Raw genomic sequence first — 18,131 nt, 5'->3', positions numbered from 1 at the left:
AGACCTAGCCGCACTCAGGCTGGGAAGGGGTGAGCCCAGCAGGGGCTTTCTCACACCGGAGGGGAGAAGGTACAGCAGCCCTTTCTCCTCTCTGGTATGAGGCGTGGTGGCAGTTTCCTGGGAGCGGTGGTGGTTTCGGGGCTTCTAACTGCAGCCGCTTCCTCTGCCGAGCAGGGCTGAGAGGGAGGCGCGGATCCGGCCCTTGCAAGTCGGACTCACCCACCTGCCTCCTGAGCAGCTGCCTGGGCTGTTTGTGACGAGCCGCTGAGGGCCCTGCGCTCTGCCGGGGCAGCTGAGCTTTAGCCAGGCATAGAAATAAGCTTCCTTCCCTTCCAGAGGTGCCTGTCCCCTCGGGGGAGGGGGTTGGTGTTAAGAGCAGAGGGTCTGGAGCAGGTGGCCTGCGTCAGATCTGGACTTTGCCTCGGCTGTGCCTCCGTTTCCTCCACTGCAGGATGGGGACGTCAGGGTTCAAGTGAGAAGTCATCGGAGCTGGGGAAGTCATCGGAGCCCTCGGGGAGGCCACAGGAATGGAGTTGGGGCACCAAGGCCCAGGAGTTGGGATTCCGGGAGGTCATTTCCTGTCTGTCGTTGCTGGTGCATGTGCACGGGGCTCCCGGGCCAGCGCGGTCTCGGGAAGCAGAGCGAGGCTCTTGCCACCCGCCTCGGGATGTAGCAGGTCCACTCGCAAGCAGGGGGAGGTGAGGAGATGGCCTCAGCCCTCTGTGGAAGGGGCTTCTCCTTCCTCCTCTGTCCCCTGGGTGGTGTGGGATGAAGACCTCTGTCCCTGCACCAGAGAGTGTCGCTGCAGAAACCCTTCCACTCCTGCCTCTCCCACCACTGCCGCGTGTGTCCTGAGTGCTCTTCCGTTGGTCCCAAGCTGGTTTCTTGGAGTGGAACTCTAGTTTTCCCCTCTGAGATCCAGCGTGGTTACCCCATGGAGTGGTGACCCCGCGGAGTGGCGACGCCATGGGGTAGCATTGGCTGCAACATTGGCAAGACGTCCCAGCACTTCTGACTGAAGTCACAGAAGCACCTTTTTCAGTCACTCCCCAGGACCTTTCCACTCATGAGAACAGTGACTTTACCCCAGCAGTTTTCCCATACTCCAGGGCACGAGCTGGCTAGGCTCTTTGGGGCATCTGGATGTGGCCCCAGCGTGGGTGGGTGGCAGTGGGGGATGGGCTCAGGAGCCTGCGGGGGGAGGGGCGGACACTGTCTGCAGGCCGGTGCGCTCCAGGTGCTGAGGAGAGAGACAGGGCAGGCCCGTGAGAAGATAGCCTCTGTGTGGCCGTTCCAGTCCCCTAAAACCTTTGCCTACTTTTTCATTTTTGAAAACATAGATGAAGCTATTTGTTACCATGAAATGGATCAGTCCTACAAAAAGGAGTTGAGAAAGTGGTAGTCAGCCCGGTAAGTGCCGTCCAGTGTAGAAATAAGACATCCCAACACGGTTGTCTTCTTTTTCTTTCCTGTGTTTCTAAAGTGAATCATTCATTGCAACACAACACATGCAGAGAAAGCACGACTCCGAGTGCACGTGTGTGCGTGGGTTTCAGGTTAGCGCACCACGCCCTGCCCATGTCACAGAACCGGCAAGGAGGCAGCACGCAGAGGCCCTGCGACCCTCCTGTCCTCGCCTGACATCTGGCACCTGGTTGCCCTTGGGTGTTCTGTGAATGGAATCCCGTGCCAGTGGCCCTGGGGCGGTGGCTTCTTTCGCTCTCCGCAGGCCTGCGGGACTCGCTGCTGGTGCGCCAGCAGGAGTCCTGCTCTCTTGTTGGTGTGTTTGCCTCTGGTCAGCTTTTACGAGGTGTAATTTACATTCCACTGAATCTAAAATGTAAGCTTTGTTGAATTTCAACAGAGGTGCGTAGCCTCTGACCACCCACAGGGACAGTATAGAACACTGGATGTCCCCTCAACTCCCCCTTGGGCCTTGGCAACCACTGACCTGCCTCCTGCCTTCTGTTCTGGCTAAAATCCGTCTAGAGGGCTCCCCGAGCGTCTGGCGTGTGGGGTCTGCCCCTTCTGAGCCTGCTGCTTTGAGGCTCACCCAGGTGCTGTGCGTAGCTGCACTTTCTTCCTTTTGTGGCTGAGAAGTGGGCTCTTTCACAAATAAGACAGTTGGCTCAGCCGGAGGCCATTTCCGCTGTTCCCCACGTGTTCGCAGATCATGAATCGCGCTGCTGTGGGCACTGACGGTGTCTTCGTGTGCCCGACGCCTTCGTCCTTGCTGCAGAAAGGAGAAGAGTTGCTGGGTGGCTGGGGAAGGGCATGTGTGGCTCTGGAAGACTTTCGCCCTGTCCTCTCCACCCCCTCCAGCGGCTCTGGTTTCTGCACGTCCCGCTCAGCCCTTGTTAGCCTCCGTGGTCGGACTTCGGCCATCCTGGTGGGTGTGGGGTGTAGCTTCTCTGGGGAAATGTCTATTACAGTCTCTTGTCCATTTTTCAGTTGTTGCATTTTGAGAGCGCTTTGTCTGTTGGGGACAGAAGTCCTGTATCAGTGTGTGATTTGCAGACCTCCTCTCCCAGGCTGTGGCTTGTCTTTCCATTTTCTTACTAGTGTCTCTTGGGGTACAAACATTGTTACTGTTGATGCTGTCCAGCTCCCCGTCACCTTCCGTGGACTGTGCCCTTGGCGACTTGCTCTGTTACGTGCAAGGACTGAGCGTTCGTTCCCGCTGCTTCCGAACAGAATTCCCAGTTTGGCACATGGCCCTTTCTGCGTGTCTGGGGCTGGCCTCCTGGAGGGGTCACGGGCAGGCAGGCAGGGTGCCTGGGTGGACGTGAGCACCTGAGTCTGTGTCTGCCTCCTTTACTGGAGCTCACGCGTGTAAAAGAGGTGCAACTGGGAGGGCGAGGAGAGACGCATTCTGACACCAGCCACGTACCTGTGAAGGAGTGGGAGGGCCGTGGCCCCCGGCTGCATGAGCTTGTTCACGGTACCGTCAGGGGCCGGCGGGGCAAGCCTGGGGTGGGGGGCAGGGGCACTGGGGGTGGCCAGGGGAGGAAGGGTGGGAAGAAAGGGCACCATTGCCCGGCAGCTGTACTCGCAACTCACACGTGTGCTCATAAACACGCACATACACTCACAACACAGACTTACCCACATAGATGCACATACCTCACACACATGCTTGTAAGTACACACATCCACTCACAGCACACACAACACACGCTCGCATAGACACACACACAACTCACGCATTCATACCCATTCGCATGTACACACATGTATACATGACTCACACACATACAGATACACACACACACCACTTTATTTTGTTTTTAAAAACGCTAGTTTTTCCCCCAGTTTTTTTTTAATAAATTTATTTATTTATTCTATTTTTGGCTGAGTTGGGTCTTCGTTGCTGTGCGCGGGCTTCCTCTAGTTGCGGCGAGCATAGGCTACTCTTGGTTGTGGTGCACGGGCTTCTCATTGCGGTGGCTTCTCGTTGCGGAGCACGGGCTCTAGGTGCGTAGGCTTCAGCAGTTGTGGCACACAGGCTTAGCTGCTCCACGGCATGTGGGATTTCCTGGACCAGGGCTCGAACCCGTGTCCCCTGCGTTGGCAGGCAGATTCTTAACCACTGCGCCCCCAGGGACGTCCCCAGGGTACCTTTTGTCTCAGATATTTTAGTTTCCATATCTACAAGTTCAATTTAGATCTTCAAAAAAAAAAGACCACGTTTTTTTTTTAAATCTCCTTATCACGTGTCCAGTGTTTCTCTTGTCTCTGGAACAGATGGGATACAGTCATGGTGACGTTTTAACACCACTGTCTTCTGACTGTGTCATTGAGCCATTTTGGGGTCCTTTTTGATCGACTGCTTTGATTCCTAGTAATGGATTGTTCTCCTCCTTTCCTGAGGTTGGATGCAAGGCCTTGGGGTCTTTGCCTTGTTCGGTGCTGGTTGTTTTTGTGTGTCTGTGTTCCTTGGACTCAGTTGGAAACGATTGAGTCTTTTCAGTTCTTGTGTTTGTTCTGTGTTGGTGGGATTATGGCGATGTTTCATTTCAGGCTGGTTTTTCTCACCACTGACACAGGACCTCTGGAGGTCTCCACCTGGTGCCACTCTGGCTGGTGGGGAAGGAGCTCTTTTTGGGCCCATGCGAACCTTGAGGAGGGTCCTGCAGATCCTTCTGGGTGGCTTGTCCCTCCCGCAGCGGTTCCTTGTACATGTGCCCTGTCCCGAGCTCAGCCAGGGACCCCACGGGGCCCCTCAGCACGTCTGCCGAGTTCTCCCTGCAGCGCTTTCCGCTCAGTGTCCTGTCCCCCTGGGGCGCTGCCCCCTGACCTCTGGCTGTTTGGCCTCTCAGACTCCCCGCTGAGACGCCTCAGCTGGGATCCCTCGGGGCCCTCCTGGGTCCCCTTCCTATCATGCTGATCCATCCAGGCGGGAGCAGGCCACTGCAGCGTCCCCTCGCCGGTTCCCGTCTTGCAGGGATCACCGCGCTCTGTTGCCTGACGTCCAGTGTCTTGAAAACTGTCATACATTTGTCCAGTGTCCTGTTGTTTGAAGCAGGAGGTAAAAACCAGTCCTCATTACTCCCTCTCTACTGGGAGTAGACGTCCCAACTGGCAGTTTTAGGGCTTTCTGGTTTAAAAGGTGCACAGGCTACAACATGGATGAGCCTTGGGGACATTATGCTCAGTGAAATAAGCCAGAAACAGAAGGACAAATCCTGTCTGATTCCACTCACGTGAGGTCCCTAGAGGAGTCCCATCCATAGAGACAGGAAGTAGACGGTGGGTGCCCAGGGTTGGGGGAGGGGAGGGGAGTGAGTATTTAATGGGGACAGAGTGTCCATTTGGGAGGATGGAGAAGTTCTGGAGGCGGATGGGGGTGATGGTTGCACAGCAGTGAATAATATACTTTATGCCCCTGAGCCGTGCACCTAAAAATGGTTGCAATAGTAAATTTTATGTCGTGTATTTTGCTACAATAAAAAGAGTATTTAGAAATGTTTGTTTTTTCAAGCAGCTGCCTTTGTGAAGCCCTCAGTCCCGCCGTCTTTTGGCTGTTGTCTCTTGGTTCCCTCACAGGAGCAGTGTTGAAATTAGCTGGAAACCCCTGCCGCTCCCCTTCCTCTTGCATCTTCTGAGTTACGTCGTGTCTGGTGCTCCTGTCATGCAGGGTTGGCTCTCCAGGTGGGATGTGCTTGGTGCTCACACCGCCCTCAGCAGGTGTCCTTAGAGCGTCGCGCGTGTCAGGTTCGCCTGGAGAGCTTCTTCACCCACATCCCGGCTTTTCTGCAGAGTTTCCGGTCAACCGGGCTGGTGAGCCTGAGAACTGGCATTTCCGACAGGCTCCCAGGTGATGCTGGTGATGCTGGCCCAGGAGCAGGTGGAGAAGCAGCCGTGTAACTGTGTGGAGGCCTCGTGGGCGCGGGAGCACGTGAGCTGCACGCCCCTCGCGGAGTGTCTGCCGCCTGCACAGCACTGTCGATGCTGGGGCAGGACGGGTCTTTGTGTGGGGCCTCCACCCACAAGACACCAAGAGCACCCCTCACTGGGAAACTGCAGACATTCTTACACATGCTTTTTCAGAACATAGAGGAGGAAATACTACCTAACTAAGTCAGTGAGGCTAAAATAAGACAAGAACCTAACAAGAAAAGGACAATTGCAGAGCACTGTCCTCCGTGAACACAGGTGTAAAACTCCCTAAGAAAGCATTAGCAAAGCGAATCCGGCAAAAATACATAAAAAGAATAACAGGTCATAACCCAGAGAGGATGTTTTCCCAGAAGTCTAAGCTTAGCTGACCTTTGAAAATCAGTCAGTATAATTCACCACATTAACAGAATAAAGGAGAAAAAAATCTCAATTAGATGTAGAAACAGTGCGTGACAAAATATTCACGTAAGCAATCAGCAAACCAGGAATAGAAGGGAATGTTCTCAAGTGGTAAAGGGCACCCGGAAAAAATCTAGAGCTCATATCAAATGTTCAATTGAAAGACTAGACTGAACATCTTGCCCTACGATCAGGAACCAGGCAAGGATGCTGTCTCTCACGACTTCTGTTCAGCACTGTGCTGATGGTCTTAGCTGTGCCATGAGGCAAAAAAAAGAGAGAGAGAGAGAGAAGAAGAAAAAGAAATGAAAGGTGTAAGTATTGGAAAGGAAGAGGTAGTTTGTTTGGGAAATAACAGGGTCATATATACTTATAAAATTATAGGACACTGCAAAAAGTCTGCTAGAGCTCAAGAAAAAAGGTGCATTTAGCAGCATCTCAGGATACGGGATACAAGCTGTTTGGGCTCACAGCTCCTGTAGCTGCTCTTCTCCATCCTGTGGCCCTCAGCTCAGTGGTTGGCCAAATCCCCTTCCATCTTCTGTTTCCCATGGCACTGCCTTGCTGTTTCTTCTAGTCTAGACTTCATTTCAGGAACTTTCATTTGTGGTTCTTACTTTGAGTTCTTTTGTCTCTCTTTTCAAATCTTTCTTTTTTTTTTTTTTGCGGTACGCAGGCCTCTCACCGTTGTGGCCTCTCCCGTTGCGGAGCACAGGCTCCGGACACGCAGGCTCAGCGGCCATGGCTCACGGGCCTAGCTGCTCTGCTGCATGTGGGATCTTCCCGGACCGGGGCACGAACCCGTGTCCCCTGCATCGGCAGGCGGACTCTCAACCACTGCGCCACCAGGGAAGCCCTCAAATCTTTCTTTAAATCACTTTATTTCTGAGGTTTTCAAATTCCAGTTTATCGAGGTACAGTTTTCATCTGTTTTGTGTGTGTCTTTTTGGAGTGTTTTAGTTATTACTCTTCCTTATTCTTTTCTATTTTCATTGGACTCAACCTTGTAGCTTTTCCCACTTGCTCTTAAGTGCACCACATTTTCCTGCACCTTCAACTAGGGTTCTGGGCCCGATGGCTTTGCTGCCTTCACAGCACGGGAGCCTCTTCTTCTGTGGTTTCACAAAGCCACTCAGAACCTCCAGGTTTATCACCATCAGTGGGGGAGGTCGGAATGATCCCCGGGGGTTGGATCAGAGATGGAGGCGTCAGGATGAACTCACGTCTAGCCTAATGTGGTTGCAGTGTACACGTGAGTGGGGATGTAAACATATAGATTGGCATGCACACCCGTCTCCTTGCTCTGTCAGCTGAGAGGGTCTAGGAAAACGACATCCCAGCAGCAGTGGGATGACCAGGTCAGTTCTCGGTCTTTATTTTTATCTATTCATTTTTTAAAATTTATTTATTTTTGGCTGTGTTGGGTCTTCATTGCTGTGCATGGGCTTTCTGTAGTTGGGGTGAGTGGGGGCTACTCCTTGTTGCGGTGTACCGGCTTCTCGTTGCAGTGGCTTCTCTTTGTTGCAGAGCACGGGCTCTAGGTACGCAGGCTTCCATAGTTGTGGCACATGGGCTCAGTAGTTGTGGCTTGCGGGCTCTAGAGCGCAGGGTCAGTAGTTGTGGCGCACGGGCTTAGTTGCTCCGCGGCATGTGGAATCTTCCCAGACCAGGGCTCGAACCCGTGGTCCCCTGCATTGGCAGGTGGACTCTTAACCACTGCACCACCAGGGAAGTCCCAGGTCTCGCTCTTTAATTTTCTCCAATAGAGGGACCTAGGGCTTCTTGAAGAAGTGGCTGGTTGTGGGACCAGGGCAGGGAATATAACAAGATGAGCCTAGAGGCACCTTCTGCTCAGTTATTCCAACTGCCCGGAGGCTGTGTCCTCCCAACCCAGGGCCTCCAAGTCTCACTCGCTCACTGGGTGAGCGCGGTGCCTGGGTTCCTGCCCTGGTCCTCACGTGCAGCCGGGACTCTGTCGGCGTCCCCAGCTTTGCCCGGGCAGGCAGCCTGCCCCACTACACGTCAGGTAGTCCTCTCGGTGGCTTTGGAGTTGCCGCCGCACAGAGCTGGCCTGAGCCTGGATGGATGGTTGGCCGGGCCCTCTGTGGGACACAGCGTCGGGGACAGAAGCCTGGGCTGAGGCCGGGGTGCTGTGCTGCCGCTGGACGGGGCTTCTGGACAAGCGTGGCCGTGCTGCCCCCATTGGCAGCTGTCCCCATGGTCAGCCAGAGATGAGGGCTGCGGAGAGCGTCGTCCTCTTTCACACGTTTGCTTCTGCAGTCCCTGGTGGTCTCCTGTGTGTGGCCCAGCTGTAAAGGAGGCCTCGGCCACACAGCTTCTTGTGCCCCCTCGGGAGGCCTCTGGCCGTGTCCGTTGGGATCTCCACCGCCCACTGCCTACGGCAGCTCGGCTCCTGCTTGGGGCGCCCCGGCCTTGTCTTCCCAAGGCTGTGGATGCAGACACCACACGCCCGCGTCTGCACTCTGCAGGTGCATGGTCAGCCGTTCCCTGCAGCCCAGCTGGGGCGCCCGCCCAGCCCCGCCTGCTCAGAGAGCTTTCCTGGCCACATCGGAAGGGCCCTCGTGCCACGGCGGGGCCTCACTGACGGGTCCTCTCTGGGCTATGCCTGTCCCCTCGGCAGTGGCCTCGCCCCACGCTGCGCCCGCACGGCGCCACTTTGAAAAGGCGATTGAGACACTCCCTCGTGTAACCAGACTTGGCCGGCCTCCGCCTGTAAAAGGAGCAGCTGTTTGTCCCTGCCCGGCCAGAGCCCGTCTTCCTCCCCCGCTGTCCTCATTGGCTGGCGTGGCTGGCTCCGAGTCAGGGCGAGTCAGGGCTGCTCGGAGGGCAGGGCGGCGGGGAGCAGCGCCGGTGCCGGGGCTCCCACTTTCCCAGCCTGCTTCCGCGCTGCCCATCATGCTGGGAGACCACAGCAGTGTCCCCACAGACCGGGCTCTGCTCAGCCAGCCCCCGAAGACCGGGCTCAGCTGCAAGATGGTGCTTCAAGCAGTCGGCAAAGTGCTCAGGTGAACGTGGCAGGGACGGCAGGGCTGTGTGACTGTCCCTAGTCCCTGCCCCAGGGTTCAATCTCGGGAGGAGTGGCCGTAGTTGTCCTCTGGGTCAAGTTGCCGTGGTGTGCAGACCCCTCCGGTGGGACTGGGGGGCTGGTGGGCCCCGGGCAGGCACGGCCCCACCTGTGGATGCCTGGGAACCAGCTGGACATGGTCAGAACTATGTTTGGAGTGAGGTTCTCCCTAGAGTCCTGTGCTTCCTGCTGTTTGGTGGGGGGGGCCTGAAAGGGAAGTGTTTGGCCCAGAGGGTCTGGGTAAGAACAGGGGGCGCCCATGACCGGTGTCCGTCTTTCTGATGAACCACGTCTCAGACCGCAGCAGACCTGCCTCGTGCCCTCCCGAGCCTGCTGGACAGAGCCTTCGCTGCCCCCGGCGTCTGGCCTCTGGTCCCCGGGCAGGATGACCAGTCTGTCCACCAGCGGCCTTATCTAGAGAACTGCCCTGGGCCTTGTCTGCTGTAGGGGCGTTACCAGAAAAGCAGGTTCTGACCTCTTTTCTCACCTCTTTTTCTGACCTGCTGCAGCAGAGCCTCCGGTGTCCCACACGAGGGGTTTGGAGAAACTCCAGCGCCTCTTCTGTCTCAGGGTGGAAGCGTCTGTTTCAGGCATTCGGGAGAGCACTGGGGGGCCCTGCTCAGCCCAGCTGGGAGGGGAGGGGGCCCAGGGTAGGCTCCTGGCGGGGTCAGGAGCGCAGTCCCTCCTCACCCAGTATGTGTCACAGTTTAGACTGAAATCAGGTTTCCTTCAATGTAATAATCTTGTATTTGCCTGTAATTTGGGTGGGTCCTAACTTTTAAGTGAAAGTATCTTTTGCTTTTCCAATCCTGTCTTTAATTGCAACCAAGCTAAGCAGGCCTCTTGGTCAGGGTCTGGGGTGAGGGCCAAGTGTGGCTGGTGGTGGGACCAGCAGTGAGCTCTATGACCTGTGTCTCCGGCTTCCTATGGTTTGCACCCTCCTCTCCCACAGAGGCCGCCCTCTGCCACCCAGGGAGGACTCACGGGGAGTCTGCCCTGCGATGTAAAGGTGTGGGGCAAGCTGGCAGTGCCCCCTCCAGGTCGTTGGTTCAGATCAGGAACGGTGACGTCCCCACAGCGAGTGGGGGCCGGTGCGTGCCTGTGTGCACATGGCATGGTGGGAGGGGCCCGGATGCCGAAACAGGCTCCACGGAGGACAGGAAGGCAGGGCCAGCCCTCTGAGCTGTCTGCGAGAAGGAGGCCAAGACCGTCCCCCTGGGGGATCCGAGAAGACTTCCCAGTGAAGGTGGCGGTCCAGCCAGGTGTTAGAAGAAGAGCAGCTTATTAGCTCATGGGTAGGGGAGGATGCGGGCTCTGAGCAGCGTGGCCGCCTCGTGGCTGCGGTTCTGGACGGAGCAGTGCCCCGAGCACCTGGTGTGCATGGACGGTGGGTCTCGGGTGTCTGCAGCCCTCGCTCGTCTGCCCCGGTGGCTTCCCTCTCAACGGGCCTCTTATTTTGTAGGGGACGTGGCTTCCCTCTCAACTGGCCTCTTATTTTGTAGGGGACGCGCGACTGTGAAAGTGCGCTTTGTTTGGGTGCTGACTGCCAGGCTGTTAAACGAGAGGTGACCTGCGTGTCTCTCTCCACAGCGTCTGCCTCGTGCAGCCCGTGGGGATTTGACAGGGGTTCTGTGGGGGTCTTCCCAGCCCTCAGCCTCTGAGTTTCTGCTCTGGGAAGGGGCTGGTCACCAGGGCCAGTTAGGACCGGTGAGAACATGGTCCAGGCGGCGGGGTGGGGTGGGGGGATGTCTCTAAGTGTCAGAGTGCGGTTTTCCCAGTCCCACTGCATAGAACTTGGGGGCTTGGGAGGGTGGGCATCCCTGTTTGTGGGCTCCTCCTTTCTAAGACCACCTGTGGCACCGCCCAGTGTTCCATGGGGCCTTCCTGTGGGACCTTCCCGGCATCTGTGTTTTACTCTGAGTCCACATTCACACATCTGCAGGAGCCTCATAACCCCACTCCCCACCCCAGACCTTCGACCCCCTCTGTCCCACAAGGCTGACTCCAGGCCGCCCCACCTCCAGACTTGCCCACCCTCCTTCAGGCCTCCAGGCTCCCTTGACTTCCTGCAGGTGCCCCCTGCTGAATCTGCCCTGCATCCCCCTCCTGGTGAGAACCTTGGCCGCTCTGGCATCTGTGCCAGCATCTGGGGAGCACTGCGAGCCAGGCACTGGCTGGGGGGGCTGGGGGGGAGGACAGCAGTGTGGGCGGGGCCCTGAGGAGAGAGGGGAGCCTCCCCCACCTGCCCGTCTCGTCCCCTGATCCAGCGCCACCTCACTGGCTGCAGCCAAGCCGGCTCTGCCTGGAGACCACCGGCCCCTTGCCAGCACTAACGATGCCTGGAGGATTCATTTGTTTGTAAAACCCGGAAGCTGCTTGCTACCCCCTGGAGGGCAGGACCGTGCCGACCAAGGCGTCCTTGTGGTGGCCCCCAGGGGTGGCCGTGCCTGGGGTCTGGAGTCTGGGCCAGCCGAGTTGCCTTTGGATGGAGACAGTGAACTGAGCTCGAGGCGTGGGCCTTCGGCGTTCGGTGGGTTCCCTCAGCCGCCGCCCACCCCAGCACTCGGGGCTGTGTGCAGGCGGGGCCCGCGGTGCATCCACGTTCCTTGGGCTGGACCCCTCCCACACGCTCCAGCCATCTCACCCGGTGGGCTGGGCTGCATGGCCATCTGTGTCTGGCCCAAGCCACACTGAGCCGAGGGGCCATCCCAGGGGACTGGGCGGAGTGACCTTAGGCGGGGTCATGTAGACAGGAATGTGCCAGGCCAGGCACACTGGCGGAGGGACCCAGCTGGGTCCACGCCTCGGGTGTGGGGACCCTGCCCCCTCGCCGCAGTAAAGGCCTCAGGAGCAGGGGAGGCTGAGGGGTGAGGCTGTGTGGGCGTCCACTGGGGAGACCGTCAGAAGGTGTTTCCTGCGGAGCCGCGCCCCCTCCCAGGTGTTTGGCGTCGGCCGGGTGGGACTCGGCCTCGGAGCCCACAGTAAGACGGGGGTGGGGGGTTCTCCGCGTGTGCCCACAGCCGTATTCTTTCTCCCAGGAGGGCGCGGTGGACCCTGGGTGGGCTGAGGCCTGGCATCCACCCTCCTGCCCGCGGCCCAGGGGTTCCACAGTTGTCCCTCCACACCGGGGCCATGCCCAGCCTTCCCTTTTGCGGATTTGTGGGAGCCCCAGCTGGTAAGAGGGTGCCTGGCCCTAGGCTGGACAGGGCCCGTTTAGGAGCCTGGTGCCTCTGGGCGGAGAGTCCCGTCCTCTCTGCTGACACGGCCTCAGGGACCGAGGATGGGTGCCGCCGCTATGTCACACAGCAGCCTGTCCCACTTCCAAGGTCACCATGTGTCGTCTGAAACTCTGTGCTCTAAGGGGCCGAGCTTCTTGGCCAGGAGCCTTCACCTCTCTAGAAAGGACAGAACTTGGGGTGGTGGCACTCAGGTGTGGCAGGCCCTTCCACGTCCCCAGACTCGCCCCAGGCCGGCTTGTCACTCAGTCCTGCCACCACCTGGTCAATGGCCGTCGTCTCCTGGGGGAGGGTGTGAAGGAAGACTCGAGGACAGGGCAGAGAGGTCCGGGCTGGCCGACCTGGCAGGAGAGCCGTTCCCAGCCGTGCTGGGTCTGGGGGCCCTAGGCCAGTGCTGGGTGATGAGGCGGGGCCTGGGGACCCCGGGGCGCTCCTGCCTGTTGGTTGTAGGAGGGCAGGTGCGGACGGAGGAGTGAGGCGGGGCGAGGAGGTGGAGGCCTCTGACCACACAGATCATGGCCCAGAGCCCCCTACGCCTGTCGCACGGAGCAGAAACCCAGGTCCTCCTGGGGCTGCCCCCCCCCCGCCCCTCTGAGAACCAAACATGGAGGGTGCCCTCAGCCGGAGGGGCTCTCGGTCTCCCTGGAAGGGACGTGTGGGCACGAGGACACCACACGCTCAGCACAATGGCACCCTGGAGCAGGCCTGTGCCCGAGGCCCCGTGACGCCCCTCCGTGACGGCCGCTTCCTGCTGCCGCTCTGCCCGTGGTCGCTCATGTAAAGGCCACCCGGCCGCTGTTGCTGCCGTGTGTTCCCTGAGCGCGGGGCGAGGAGGCGGGTCTGGCAGTGGCTTCACAGCCCAGGCCCCCGCTCATCCCACCCTCACGTGTGGTGGCGGCAGCCTCTACACCCAGACACTGAGGCTCCGAGTGGGTGGCTGGCCCAGGCCAGGTGTGCACTGTGGTGGGGGACGGGCAGGTACACGCTTGGAGCACAGGCGAGGGGGTCGGTTAAGCCTGGCCGGGCTTGTAGCTGGGAATCTGCCCAGCGGATGGACACTCAGGGGTGACCAGAGCAGAAGTTGGCTTGAGGTTGGAGGTGCATCCTGTGTGCTTGGGGCTGTGGACATGGGGGCCTTCCAAGCGAGTGCAGGCTTTCTGACGGGTGGCACGTGGCTCAGCACAGACCCAGGGTCAGGAAAGCACCCCACCCACCCATCTCCGGGGAGCCCAGGGCGCCCTCAGCCCTTCTGGGGCCCTGTCCCCCTCTGTGTACACTGGGAGCGGCTGCAGGGCCCCCACAGCCCGTGCCCACACTTGTCCCCAGTGAACAGCCCCACCTGCCCGCCGTGGGGACCCCCAGAGTGCCCCCTGCTTGTGGTTGTGTTTGTGCGGTGTTCACACCCGCGCTCCAGCTCCAGCCGCCCCGGGCCCGTCCCCAGGACACTGTGGCCCCTGCCCAGCACTGGCCGCTGCCGGCGCTGCACCCAGAGGCCAGGCACACGTTGCCTTTTAAGGCAAAGATCTGCTGTGAGAAGCTGAAGGGAAAACATTTCCCTGGCATTCAGGGAGCATTTTTCCTTCCTGTTTCTCTTAAATAAACCACTAGCAACTTTTCAAAACAGAAGGGAAAAAACGGCAAGGTCAGGAGCTGCAGACCTTTCATCCCGTGTGACACCCCCCGTGCCGCCAAATGTGGGCCTCAGCGGGGCTGGCAGGGGTGGGAGGGACACAGAGCCCTTGGGACAGAGGACGGCAGTGTCTAGTTTGCGCCCTGTGCGGGGCCGCAGTGTTTTCACCCAGGCGCCGGAGGCAGCGACGGGAGCGCCTCTCCTTCTGCGGGCACTGGAGACCACGGGGGTATGAGCTGGTAGGACTCAGCCGCGAGCCCCAGGCCCCGGGCCCAGGTCCTCGGCCCGCCCACCCTCCCCTGCAAGGCAGCGTCCCTCCGGCCTGTGGCTGCCCCTTGGGGTGGGAGGCCGCACTGGGCTTTGTGCCGGCCCTCAGTCTCCCTCGATCATCCTCTGTCCCAGGTGGTCCCTCCTTGAGAGTCTACAGCCGGAAGTGGCCTCTTCTGGTCAGTGAGACTCAGGACGGTTTGACTAATTTGCAGTTTGTTTTCTGGAAATTGTGATGTCTGCCACTAAAGATTTCAGTCATTCAAGTAAAAGAAGCAAGAGACTAATCCGCGCTCTTAGGGGTTTTTTCCTTCAGTTTTTCAACCCACGCCGGCCCAAGAACCCAGTCTTAACCTTGAAACGTCGTGGGCCTACAGGTGCGGGAGAGAGCAGCCTTGCTCCACACTGGCTGACGTGGGGCGGCGGCGCCTGGAAGGCAGCCCCTCGGCACACCACTCACTTCGCCCAGCTCGGGCTCCAGCCTGTGGCAGACACGGTGACTCGGGCTGGCGTCCCGGCCGCAGGCTCTGGGCCACTCTGTTGGGCAGTTTTCCTCCTTAGGGGATGCGCCATCTCCTTGGCCTGCCTGGGCCGCACACACCGTGGCCCCGGCTCCGGCCTTGGGGGCAGCTGGCGGGAGGCTGGTTCTGGGGCCGCCGCCTTCTCCGCCGAGGTGGGGCTGAGGCTCCCTCAGCCCCAAAGAGCTTTGCTTCACGGGTTAGGTACTGACACTCGCTGTAGGAGAACAAAGACGTTGCAAAAATACGTATTCGTGCATGTAAAAATAGCCGTAACAGGCCCATCCTGTGCTCTGTGACAGCATGTTTTTAATGGAAAAGAACTGTTTTCCTGACCAAGAAAGATTTAGTGAGAAGTGGCCATTTCATCAAATCTCTGTAACATCTGCTCACGCCTACTTCTGTCTCTGCCTGGAACCTGCACCGTGCACTACTTGGGAGAGAGCACAGGCCAGCGGGCAGGTGTCAGGCGGGTGAGCCATGAGCTCGTGATGACAGGAGGCCTCAGTGGGGTGGCCTGGGGCGTCGGCATACAGTGGGTGCTCAGTAAGGGCGGGCTGCTGGATCATCTGCGCAGCAGGACGCATGGTGGGACTGCACAGAGGCTCACGGCCTGGCCGAGTGGTGCGCATCCCTGTGTCCCTGCAGCGGGACCCCAGGCCCAGGTGGGGGCCAAGAGGGGCTGCAGGGCCGCGGTGTCACGTGTGGCAGGTGAGCCGGCCGGTGTGGCCACCACCCCACACCCTTCGATGGTCCCGGAGCTCCCTGCCCGCCCTGGGTTCCAGGTTTGGGCCCTGGGCCCCTGACGGTGGCAAGGGAGGGCACGGGCGCAGGGCAGCTTCCTCCCACGCCTGGGCCCACAGGAGCAGAAGCACCCGAGGCGTCCCCCGGCATTGCTCGTCTCCCGGGCCGGCCCGCAGCCTCCACGCCTGCATCTGCCGTGACCCCGCGCTCCCTTGTCTCTGCAGGAAGTCCAAAGCCAAGCCCAACGGGAAGAAGCCCGTCGCCGAGGAGAAGAAGGTGTACCTGGAGCCGGAGTACACCAAGTCCAGGATCACCGACTTCGGGTTCAAGGAGCTGGTGGTGCTGCCCCGGGAGATCGACCTCAATGAGTGGCTGGCCAGCAACAGTGCGTGGGGGCGGGCTGGCAGGGCCAGGAGGGCAGCCCCCCGTTTCCCGCAGGACCCCCCGGAGCTGGTGCTCAGCACCGCCCCCCCAACCACCCGTGTCAGCTGGAAGCCGAGGCCTGGGGTGACCAGCCCTGCCAGGCACTCAGGGTCCCCTCAGATGCGGGGACTCAGTGCAGGTCCTGGTCGCACCGGGGGACAGGACACCAGGGCCAGGGGGGCACCGTGGGACAGGAGCATGGCTGCAAGGCCGGCAGTGCTGTGGTGGCGGGAAGGCCATGGCCTATGGGAAGGGTGGCGGACTCACCCCCGCCTGCCGGACAGGCTCAGGGTTCGTGGGATGCCCCATGCAGGGCAAGGCGCCAGCTCTCCTCCTGAGAGCGGTAGGCTTTGTGGCCGTGAGCTGGTGCTGCCGCCTGCCTTAGCGGTGTCCCCGATCAGCTGGTGACCATAGAGCAGGGTGTGGTCCAGGGGCTGGGCTGGGAGGTTTGCTGCCCCACCCCTCGTGGAGGGGACTCTGTCTCAGTCCTCGGGCACCCTGCCCCGCTCAGCACCGTCTGGTCCGTGCCGCCCGCTCCCGAGGATGATGCTGCGCTGGGGCCTCGGTCTCTGGTCTGAGATAAGCACAGCCCCCACAGCAGGGGCCCGAGGAGAGGGGCTCTGGTCCCCCCGGGCCTGCAGGACGCTGCAGACGCAGAGTGGCGCCCCGGTGTCGTTTTCACGCCCGGCCTTTCTCTTCCCTTCCAGCCACGACGTTCTTCCACCACGTCAACCTCCAGTACAGCACCATCTCAGAGTTCTGCACGGGGGAGGCGTGCCAGACGATGGCCGTGTGCAACACGTGAGTCACTGCCTGGTGCGGCCCTGTCCTGGGGGCTCGGGCAGGCTGTGGCCGTGCCCCCGGCCGCTGCACTCCGTCTTCTCAGACGCCACGCTCGCGGCCTCCGCTCGAGGTCTCCCAGTGGCTCAGTGCCTTCCTCAGCAGGGTCCTCGCCAGGCTGCACCCCCTGTCCTCACGGGCCCGGGGCCTGGCAGGGCGACGGGAAGCAGAGCCCTGCAGAGGTTGGGACCCCAGTGGTGTGGGTCCCTCCGGGGCACGGGTGCTGGGAGCCAGCCAGGGGCTGACAGGACGCGTTCCTGGGGGCAAGGACATTTCCCCAGGACGTGCCCGCTGGGCTTCCTGAGACAGCAGGGCGTGCTTCTCTGCTGTGGCTCCTGGCCCTACCGGCTGATGGCTCTAACCCAGAGCTCCTGCTCTGTGTGGAGGCGGCCCTACCACACCCCACCCGCTGCTGGTCCGTGGAGCTGGTCCGTGGGGCTGGGCCGCCTTGGCACCTTCCCGTGAGGTGACGTCCTGCAGGCCTGGTGCAGGCTGTTCTCTTCTGGAAGCACGTGCCGTTCGTTTCCTCAGTAAGCAGGCATCCCTGAGGGGCTCCAGGGTACCCCACTGCCTCTGTGGCAGCTCTTGGAGGCCACATGGATAGGAGAGCCACCACATGGCCCTGAGCTTGCCACCGGCCCAAGTAGCAGAAGCCACAGAAGAGGCCACAGGCAAGAGGCCAGGTCTGCAGGGGCTCATCCCGGGCAGGGTGTGGCTCGGGGGCACAGAAGCTCCTTTCTGACGTCTCCTCTGCAGGCCAGGGGCTGATAGGAGCACATGTGAGCAGTGGGCCTCCACTAGTGGACACGTCAGTGCTGCCGTCCTGAGTTCACCCTGCCTGTAGGCTGCGGGCAGACCCAGCTCAGGCCCAGACATGTGGGCCCTCCTCTTGCTGAGAGCCCACCCAAAGCCTCAGCACAGGCAGAGGGTAGAGTTCCCCCGCCCTTCAGAGGGCACAAGTGCAGAAGACAGCTGCTCTTCACTCCTTACTCACCCAGCGAGACCCATTGATGGTATGCTCAGGTGTCACGTGTGTCCCCAGATAGCCACAGCCAGGCATGGCCCAGGGAGGATGGGGCAGTGCTGGGGGGGCAGTGCTGGGGGGGCAGTGCTGGGAGCAGGCTTGAGGTGAGCTTGGGCAGGAGAAGAGCATGGGACAGAGTGGCCTCTGTAGAGCAGACGTGGCCACAGCAGCTGGAAGTGGGCAAGGGCAGCGCTGCAGAGCCATGTGTGTGGCGTCCTGGGAGGACGTTTGCCAGCTGTGTGCCTGACCAGGCGGCATCACAGCTGGCCTGTGGGCTGGCGAGTGGGGAAGCCGGGGCCCCTCCGTGGCACCACTGCCCTTCCAGTATTGATGTGTTTGAGAAGAGGCTCCTTGAAAGAGCATAGGATTTGGTGTCAGGCAGATGTGTGTCTAGATGCTGGCTCTGCCATGTGAAACTTGGAAACCTGGGGATTTGGAGAATTCTACTGTTCATTCTTCTCATCTGTAACCTACTTTGTAGGGTTTTTGTAGATTTATATGAATTGATATGCATATAAATGCTTTCCTAGGAATCATTTGAGATCAAGGAATGGAAACACATGAA

General features: G+C 59.8%; 1 protein-coding gene across 2 annotated transcripts in view; it reads left to right on the top strand.

The window, feature by feature from the left end:
• The window catches only part of MOB2 (MOB kinase activator 2), a 49,999-nt gene that overhangs the window by 24,242 nt on the left and 7,626 nt on the right, over positions 1–18,131 (top strand). The window contains exons 1-3 of one of the 2 annotated variants that reach the window (XM_070046061.1): positions 8,701–8,825; positions 15,504–15,664; positions 16,410–16,503. In XM_070046061.1, coding sequence (XP_069902162.1) covers positions 8,716–8,825; positions 15,504–15,664; positions 16,410–16,503 — 365 coding nt within the window. In that variant the 5' untranslated portion in view covers positions 8,701–8,715. Of the gene's footprint in view, positions 1–8,700; positions 8,826–15,503; positions 15,665–16,409; positions 16,504–18,131 lie in introns of those variants that run through there. The other variant, XM_030833118.3, reaches the window with a different exon arrangement.

This window comes from Globicephala melas, chromosome 8 (assembly GCF_963455315.2).
Source record: "Globicephala melas chromosome 8, mGloMel1.2, whole genome shotgun sequence".
NCBI lineage: Eukaryota > Metazoa > Chordata > Mammalia > Artiodactyla > Delphinidae > Globicephala > Globicephala melas.
This window is presented reverse-complemented; position numbering and strand designations above follow the sequence as displayed.